Here is an 8,733-nt window from a genome sequence, read left to right as displayed (position 1 = left end):
CCTCTTTATTCTTTTAATATAACTCTTAAAAATTTGCAATTATGTAGGTGACTCACATTTGTGGCTCAAATTTCTATTGGACTGGACTAGTCTAAACAGTTTTCCAGTAGTCATGTATGGATATAAGAGTTGGACTATAAAGAAAGCTGAGCGCCGAAGAATTGATGCTTTTGAACTGTGGTGTTGGAGAAGACTCTAGAGAGTCCCTTGGACTGAAAGGAGATCCAACCAGTCCATCCTAAAGGAGATCAGTCCTGGGTGTTAATTGGAAGGACTGATGTTGAAGCTGAAACTCCAAATACTTTGGCCACCTGATGTGAAGAGCTGACTCATTTGAAAAGACCCTGATGTTGGGAAAGATTGAGGGCAGGGGGAGAAGGGGACGACAGAGGATGAGGTGGTTGGATGGCATCACCGACTCAATGGACATGAGTTTGGGTAGGCTCCGGGAGTTGGTGATGGACAGGGAGGCCTAGCGAGCTGCAGTTCATGGGGTCGCAGAGTCAGACATGACTGAGTCGGAACTGAACTGAGCTGAGTCTAAACAGTGGTGGTGGTGAACTCAGAGGGGCCTTGACTCAGTATTAGGGAACTTCAGAACCCGTTTGGACTCATTCAAACTCCTGGGTTGTGGACTAAAAAATCTTTGGTGCAGTCAGAAATTGTCACCAGAAGCCTCTACTCCAACTCCAAAAAGAGAAAGGTTTTGGTTAATTCACTTCACCTTTCTATTTTTATCATTTGTAAACTGGGATAATCATAACACATAATACTATGTGTCAGGGACTATTAGGTAAGCAGGGCTCCAAGTCTCTCCTCCAACTCTGAAAATGCTAGGGGGAATCAAAAGGTGTCCCTTAGTTTAAGGGGAGAGGGGTGGGTAACTCGCAGCTGAGTGACAGCCGAATGAGGACACTCCTCCCCTGGCAAGTGACCAGTTGCTTGCTATCAGGTCCAGGCTCCACCACTTGGTCTCTGAAGCTCTAGGTAGGCGGGTTCACCCCTCAACCCGGTCTCCTTTTCAGTCCAAGGCTAGGGTGAAGCTTAGCGTTCCCAAGTTGTTGTGTCTCACCGCTCTCCCACCTAGCCCGCGCCCCGGACACCTCAGGAGGGTACAGCGACCTGCCCAAGCCATGACCCAAAAGCTGGAAGAGAAAGATCTAACCTCGGCGCGTAGGAAACTGATCGCTGGCCCTTTCCTGGGGCACGTCGGGAAATATAGTCTTTTTCGGCACAGGGAAATAACTTCCGGGTCAAAACATGAGCGTGGGCGTAGCCCTGCGTTCCTTCTCACAGTGGACGTTGAATTTCCTCGCTACCCGAAACTTGCGGTTATCTGGGTTCCGGTTGTTGACAGGAGCCGCTACTTCCCTTTTTGCTTCGTACCAGCCCCTACGCATGCTCTGAGCTCCCGTCGGACCGTCAGCGGACCACGGTTTTGTTTCCTTAAGACTACATTACCCAGAAGGCCACAGCGAGTGGGCGGGCCCTCCTCTCCCCAAGGGGAGGGGAGCGGCGCTCAGAGCGGACGCTGAGCCTCTGACCTCTTTCTTTCTTTTATTTAACACAAAACTGGTGTGTTCACACGCAGTGCTCCGCGGCCGGGCCGGATCCAGTGCGGACGGGCCAGCTCGGCCTGGCCCCTTGGAAGGCAGGCCGAGCCGCACTAGGAGAACGAGTGAGCCCCTCCCCTACACCCTCTCCTGGAGTTTGGAACTGTCAAGCTCCAGCTCCCACCCTCTCTCCAGGTTCAAGACTCCTGCGCGGCCCACGCCGCGGGTCCGGCGGCGCTCGGGGGCCGAGCCGTGCCTGCCTGGCCCGTGAGGATCTGCACCAGCAGGTCGGTGGCCAGCATGTGCGACGGCTCCTCGAAGCCGATGGTCAGCAGCTGCTGGTAGTCCCCAGGCGGCTGCGGGCACAAAATCCTGGGGGCCAGGGACAGACAGGCCAGGACGTGAGCGTCCCCAGTTACTCGGGAGCCCCTCCCCTTGAGCGAAAGGCTGTGGCTGAAAGAGGCTTTGTTTCAGCTGGGGGTGGGAAAAACCCTGGGGGAAAGTGGTTTCCTTGTTGATGAGAAACCTAGAGGGTAAGGCTCTGGGAGGCTGAGCAATTTTATCCCTGACCTGGCTGATTACTCAACGAGCTGTGTGTCCTTCGGCAGGTAACTTAACCTCTCTGAACACCTGTTTCCTTTGTAAAATGGGGCTAGTAGTATAGACCTCAGTGAGTTGTTACATGAGTCTGCATAAAGGCTTTTCAGGGCACAATAAAATTCATTATTATCAATGGTAACAGTGTTGAGGGAGGCAGATGATCTCTGGTTGGCTTCTGTCCCTCCCTCCGGACCCCACCCACCTTACCATTGCCCTGGCTCCTACCATGAATAAAGGTCATCCTCGGCTGGTCCTAGGGGCACCCATCGGCCGATGGACCACAGCTTCTGAATCTGGGGGCAGGAATTAGCCGGACTCTTGCCTGTGTCTTCCCATGTATCTCTATAGCATAGGAAGTAGCTGGGAGGGGAAGGGGCAGCAATTAAAAGTGAGCAGTTTCTTAGTTCTTCTGTTTGAGGGCTTTAATTTTGGAGGTAAAGTGGAAACTCATCAAAAGTTGCCTTCAGGTTCTCAGGTAGGCATGTGACAATACTGTGGCCTTTTCTCCCTGTCAGCCTACTTTTTTAAGATAAGGACTTCTATTTTGATGGGGGCATGTATGTATGTATGTATATTTAAGGTGAGGATGACCTTGCAAAGGTTCTTGAATTCCTGTGTGGCTTTCCACTTTGGTGGTGGTTCAGTGGCCCAAATTGGCATTCTCCCATAGCGAGAGGGAGGACTTGGATTCTGATAAGGGGACTCACTAATCCACGTGGGAATCTTGCTCCCGGCTGCTGGGCTCTGGGATGGTTTCCAGGTTCCAGCGCATCTTCTTATAGAGGTATCGGGGGAAGCGGCTGGCGGTGTAGGCAGCAGGGGCACAGTATCTGAAGATGGACACCTCGTGGGAAGGACTGATGGAGAACCTCCCGCAGAAGAAACAGGAGATGCTGGCAGGAGATGCGAGAGTAGGGAATGAGGCTATGCCCTGGGCTCCTCCACCCCTGACCCCAAGCCAAATCTCTTTCGCTTTTACCTTAGGGGGTCAGTCTCCTCCAAGTTCACGAACCCAAATGAGGCATACATTAGGACCAGCTGTTCCAGCCGAAGAGTGAGTTGTTGGGAGATCTCCAGCAGCTGTATGGAAGAGGAGGCATAATGAGATTAGCTGGCCTTCCAGGAGCATCCTCCCCATCCCCCAGGCCTGAGGGATGCAGAAAGGGGCATCAGGGTCTAGGAAACCTGCTCCACACACACCCCCTTTCGGATCAGCTCCTGCAGGGCTCCGTAGACGGGGGGCACACTCCGAGCAGCTGCCTCCAGGTACAGGAAGTAGGGCTCACACATCTGCAAGAAGGTGGGCATGGCCTTTGCCAGCTGTTCCTTCTGCACTCGGTCCCTGCTGAAGGGAGAAGCGGGCCTTTGCCTGAGTCCTTGGCTCCCCCACCAATTTCTCCCATTCTACTCACCCCTCCCACCTGTACTCCCACTACAAACAAACTCCCGCAGTGTCAGGCCTTTCTCAGAGGACCTTTCAGGACCACCAGCATCAAAGACAAGTGAAACACTTGTTAAAATGCAGACACCTGAGTCCCACATCTGACTTTGACCTACTACTATTCCCTGGGTGAAGCTCAGAAATCTAGGATTTAAACAACCTCCCAGGGGATTCCAATGGACATTGATCTGTGAGCATCACAGTCTCCCTTCCCTTGGTCTGGGAATCATATTATCCTTTGAGGGCTCAAACTGGTAGTCAGCAGGCCAAATCTGGCTCAGATAGGTTTTGTTTAGCCTGCCCAAGGTTCGAAACTTAAGCCAACAGTTAAAAAGTGGGAGAAAAGTTCTAGCAGTTTGGCAACCCCAAGAGCCCATATAACCCCAAATTTCTACACAGTTCTCATAACTCTGAAATTGGGGTGCTAATCAGCTAGCGCCATTTACTTCTCTAGCTCCCAATGCTTTTGAGTTTGCAAACCTAGTGTATTTCGCCCATTTTCTTAAACCCTCCTCCGTCTCCTTATCCATGGTAGAATCTAGGACCCCGTTGATCATCACCTGTAGAGCAAGTAGCTCTGGAAATCATCTGCCTTCTTTAGCAGGTAGCAGAGCTGTTCGGTGATGGGGCTGAACATGGTGTCCAACGGCAGGCGAGGAGGGGTGGGTCGGGGGCCTGGGGCCAGACCCTCAGGGGAAGGCGTAGAGGTGGAGGCCTCGGGCAGCTGTCCCTGAACATCGTTCTCTGGCTCCGCCTCGGGTGGGTCCCCAGGTCGGCCTGGGGGAGGCGACCACGAGGGGTCTTCGCAGGGCTGTGCCCCAGGTTCCAAGTCGTCCAGGGGCGGCGTTTCCCCAGAGCCTGCGGGGAGCGGCCCCACGAACCACTGTTCGGTTGCCATCGTGCGGCAAGAGGCGGGGACCACCGGAGCTCTTTAAGCCTCCGCTGCTCACATTGGCCGTGGGTTCGACCCCGCCCAGGGTACCTCGGACCTGCCTGGCCTGGGAGCGCGTCCCTCCTCCAGTTCACCCCAGCCTCGACCTCCCTGCCGGAGCCGCGTGGAGGGAGTTCGCCTCATTTGAATTTCAACACGCCGGAGGGGCGCGCCGCTCCAGCCCGCGCTGCGCGGCGGCGGCGGCGCCCCGCGCACACGCGCGCTCCCGGAACCTGACAGTGGGGTGCGCCTCCGGGGGAGGTGACCTGGGCTGCTGCTGGCTCGGCGGTGTCCTGGGGGCGCGGCCTGGGGCCAGCGTATCTAACTCTCCGAGGTGGTTTCCCAGGGAGGAGGGATCTTCATCGCGCGTCAAACCCCGGGGTTGCAAGTATAGAAATCAAGGAAGGCCCCGCCCCGCTCGCTCGCTGACTCTGACCCCCAGGCCCTGGAATCTGTATTAAAAAAAACAAAAAACCTAATGGAATTGAGAAACCGCATTAGAACTTACTAGGCTCTTGTGATGTAGTAGTTGTCACTATTACTAACAATAAAAATCTTTACTTGGAAAAGATTTTCCCATCTCATGATCTCATCTGATGGCCCAGTCCCTCCTGTCCTTTTTATGAAAAGGACCTTGAGGATTGGGGACCCTACCATGGGCCCAGAACAGACTTCTGCCCCCCAAGTTGTAGGCTGGATTCTTTGTTAACATGCAAAGGTTGTCAGATACAGAGGTCTGAAGCCAAATACATTAATTATACTTAAAGACGCTGGGTAAAGAATGACAGGTGTCCGACTCCACCCTGTGTGACACTGAGCCAGCATCTTTGCAGTGATGAGCCAGTTGCCAGGTCTATAAAGTGTTTTTTGTTTTTTGTTTTTTTATGAGCTCTGCCTCATGGGGCTCTGGTGAGAACCCAGAGAATGCTCATAAAACCTAGAGTTAACTGCTCGTCACTTAACAAATATTTGAGCACCTACTGTGTGCCCAGGGACTATTCTGGGAAAGGCGAGATGGCAGAAGAAACAAATAATCCTGTTTTCCTGGAACAGTTACTGTCAAAATTACAGCCAGCTCTGAGGCAGCACCACTCACTACCTAGTCTCCCTCCTCACACAGCTTTGTCCTAAACCCAAGACTCCCAGGGGGCTGGTGTGGCTCTTCTCCTCCCCAGACTACTTTCATGAAATGGACTGCATGGCATTTTTTTCTTCTCTTTTTTTAAAATTTTATTTAAAAAACCTTCGGTGCAATATTAAAAAGCAATACGGCCAGCTGGAGCAACAACGAACAGAAAGAAAAGGGGAGGACAGGTAGGGAAGATCCAGGGACCACCTTCCCAGCTGCTTCCAGGGGGCTGGAGGCCAGGGCCAGACCGGGGAGGGGCCTGGGTGGTGGGGGAGAGAGGAAAGGCCACCCACCAAAATGAACAGGCAGAATAAAACATTGATATAGGAAATATCTGGCTGAACTGAAGAGGATCTAGGGGAGATGGGAAGCCCCCATTTTCTTCCCCAAAAATGTCCTAGACTGGGTGGGGGGAAGGGTTGGCCTCCTGGGGAGAAAGGAATGGGCCCTGTCCCACCCCACACTCCTTTGTCAGGGGGTACAGGATGTGCCGGGGGGTCCAGAGGTGTGTATGTTGGGGGAAAGGTGAGTAGGAATGCCCCCTCACTAGAATCTGTTATGAGGGCTGAGGGTATTCCCAGACCAGCTCCCAGACTCTTGGGGGTCTTGGGTGAGATGGAGACTGGAGTGGGTCGGGGCAGGGGTGTGAGGATGGGCGCTCAGCCTAGAAAGCCGTCGGGGTCATCCTCCTCAAAGTGGCCTTGCTGTAGCACCTTGATATGGTGCTCGTAGATTTTCAGGGCTGGGCCGAGGCGGATGGACAGGCCGGTCAGCACGTCTGTGCGTTGCATGAGCAGCAAAGACTTGCCATCAATTTCCTGGGTGGGACAGAGGAGCAAGGGAGAGAGAGAGCAGGGTCAGAATACACCCCCACTGAGACCTCGAAACCCTGGGGCTAAGTTGAGGGGCGGCACCCACCTGCTCTTGGAAAGCTGTTGCCTGCTCCGGGAAGCCAGCCTCGGTGAAGTACTCTACCACATCTGTCACCGTCCACTCCACAGGATCAGCCGGCTTCTCCTTGCGCCCCGAACTGTGTTGGAACAGAGGAAACCAGTGGGCAGTGACGCTCCCGTGGTTGTCACACAAACCTGGGCAGCACCCCCCGTGTCTCAAACACTGCAACTTACGGGCAGCCAAAGGGGGTCCCATCAGCCCCAGGCAGGGCTGGTTTTCCTGGGGGCAAAGGCACGGGGGATGGGGAGTCTGGCCCAGTGGCAGCAGAGGCTGGGAAATAAAAAGCAGATGCCTGTGGTTTTGTCTTGGGGCTCGGTTCCTTCCCACCAGCCACCCTCCCCCACCCAGAGGGGTCCTTACCTGATCCCCCTTCCTTATTCATGGCGGCCATCGAGAACACTTGACGGGTGCCACTGCCTGGCGCTGGCCCGCGTCCTTCATCCTGGCACTGGTGGGGTCCACAGGGCGTCCACTCCTTGACCCTCTCCTTGGCACTCTGAGGGCCCCGCTCGCCATTAAGCTGGTGGTGTTGGGCACCTGCAGGACGGTCTCCCTCGGGCACTTCGGAGCCCTCAGACACTTCATCTTCATCATCTTCATCTTCGTCATCTTCATCCTCCTCTTCCTTCTCAAGCACTCGCTCTTCTCCACCCCTCTGGTGCAAGAGAGGGAGGCCCGTAAGGGCAATAGCTGTTCTAGCCCTGGGCTCGACCCAGGGATCCAGGACCAAGCGGACTGCCTCACCACCACCTTTAATACCAACACGGACTAACTTTTACACAATCACTTCGTGCCAGGTTCTGTGTTAATACAGCTCTCAGTAGCCAAATCTCACTAAACTCGCTCAACAACCCCAAGAGGTCGCTACTGTTATTAAGTCGCGTTTTACAGCGGAGGAAACTGAGGCTGGCGAAGATCAAGTCACTTGCCAAGGTCACCACCCGCCGAGCCCGCAGGGAAGCGCAAAGCCCCGGCCGCCAGCGGCCCGCTTCCTCCTGGGACTCTCGCCCCGCCACCAACTTCGCCAGCACCTGCCCACCGCACGGCGCCCCCCTCCGCGGCGCGCTCACCTTGCTCCGCGACGCGCGGGCGCTGGCGGCCGGGGGCGCCCGCCCGGGCCTGTCCCCGCGGGGCAGCGCGAGCGCTCCGAGACGAGTGCGCTCCAGGCGGCCCCGAGCCGCCGCCTCCTCCTCTAGCAAACCCTGCACGCGGCCGCGGGTGAGGCGGCCGCCGGCGCCGCCGCTACCCCCGAGGTAGCGCACGACTTCCCGCAGGCTCACGGGCCGAGCCGGGCCGCCGGCCCGCGCCGCGCCCCCCTCCGGCGGCTGCTGTGGCTGCGGCGGCGGCGGCGGCGGCTGCTGCTGTGGCTGTGGCGCCGGCGGCAGCGGCGGCTCCCGGGCGGCGACGGCTGGCGGGGGGGCGCGGCGCGGGCCGGCCGGGGGCGCCACTGCCGGAGGAGCGGCGGGAGCGGGCGGCGGCGCGGCCAGGGGCGCGGCCCGCTGCGCGCGGGGGCCCGGTTGCGCGGGGCCGGGCGAGGGGGGCGCTGTGGCGGCAGCAGCGGCGGCCGCGCGGGGCGCCCGGGCCGGGGCGGCGGCGGCGACGGGCGCGGGCGGTGGTGGCGGGGCGGGCGTGGGCGGCGGCGCGGCGGCGGCAGCGGGGCCCCCGCGGGGGGCGCGCGGCGGGGCCGGCGGGGTGGCTCCGCGCCGGGGTGGCTGGACGCGCGCCGCGTTGCGGTACGAGATGCTCCCCTTGTAGCTGACCCGGAGCACGGCGCGTTGCTGGATCAGTTTCTCTAGCTCGGCGCGCGTGCGCTCCGGCTCCGGGCCGTGCCGCCGCCGCACCATCCGGCAGATGCGCTCCAGGTCCGGCCGCGCCTTGCGCGAGCGCAGCGAGTCGATGGTGTCCAGGATCCACTCTTGGTAGTGCGGGGAAGCGGCGGACGACGAGGCAGCGGCCGCCGTGGTGGCGGCCGCCGCCGTCTCCGGCGGGGGTAGGGCCGGGGGCCCCGCCATGCCTCCCGCCCGGCCCGGCTGCACCGTGCGCGCTGCCTCCCTCCCAGCGCGGCGCCCCCCTCCCCGGCACCCCTCCCTCCGCCGCTGCCCGCCTCCTCCGCCTCCCCCCCCGG

The 8,733-nt window shown here is 58.1% G+C and overlaps 2 protein-coding genes across 3 annotated transcripts; both read right to left on the bottom strand.

The window, feature by feature from the left end:
* Positions 1 to 1,543: 1,543 nt before the first annotated feature.
* On the bottom strand, positions 1,544 to 4,644 carry C6H19orf67 (chromosome 6 C19orf67 homolog). 2 transcript variants are annotated; one of them, XM_081501392.1, is made up of 6 exons: positions 4,155 to 4,644; positions 3,354 to 3,498; positions 3,133 to 3,233; positions 2,861 to 3,046; positions 2,379 to 2,513; positions 1,544 to 1,925 (listed from the first exon to the last, which is right to left on the bottom strand). In XM_081501392.1, exons 1-6 carry the CDS (start codon positions 4,490 to 4,492, stop codon positions 1,751 to 1,753), a joined length of 1,080 nt encoding a protein of 359 aa, XP_081357518.1. In that variant the 5' UTR covers positions 4,493 to 4,644; the 3' UTR covers positions 1,544 to 1,750. The 2 variants fall into 2 exon arrangements, with proteins under 2 accessions (XP_081357518.1, XP_081357519.1); XM_081501393.1 differs by having other exon boundaries at positions 3,354 to 3,495.
* A 1,085-nt stretch (positions 4,645 to 5,729) lies between these two features.
* On the bottom strand, positions 5,730 to 8,707 carry SAMD1 (sterile alpha motif domain containing 1). Its single transcript, XM_081501391.1, has 5 exons — positions 7,679 to 8,707; positions 6,969 to 7,263; positions 6,782 to 6,878; positions 6,573 to 6,684; positions 5,730 to 6,472 (listed from the first exon to the last, which is right to left on the bottom strand). Exons 1-5 carry the CDS (start codon positions 8,618 to 8,620, stop codon positions 6,314 to 6,316), a joined length of 1,605 nt encoding a protein of 534 aa, XP_081357517.1. The 5' UTR covers positions 8,621 to 8,707; the 3' UTR covers positions 5,730 to 6,313.
* Between the last annotated feature and the right edge of the window lie 26 nt (positions 8,708 to 8,733).

This window comes from Giraffa tippelskirchi, chromosome 6 (assembly GCF_054371585.1).
Source record: "Giraffa tippelskirchi isolate mGirTip1 chromosome 6, T2T-mGirTip1v1.2.pri, whole genome shotgun sequence".
NCBI lineage: Eukaryota > Metazoa > Chordata > Mammalia > Artiodactyla > Giraffidae > Giraffa > Giraffa tippelskirchi.
The sequence above is the reverse complement of the archived record's forward strand: the minus strand, read 5'-3'. Positions and strand labels throughout refer to the sequence as shown.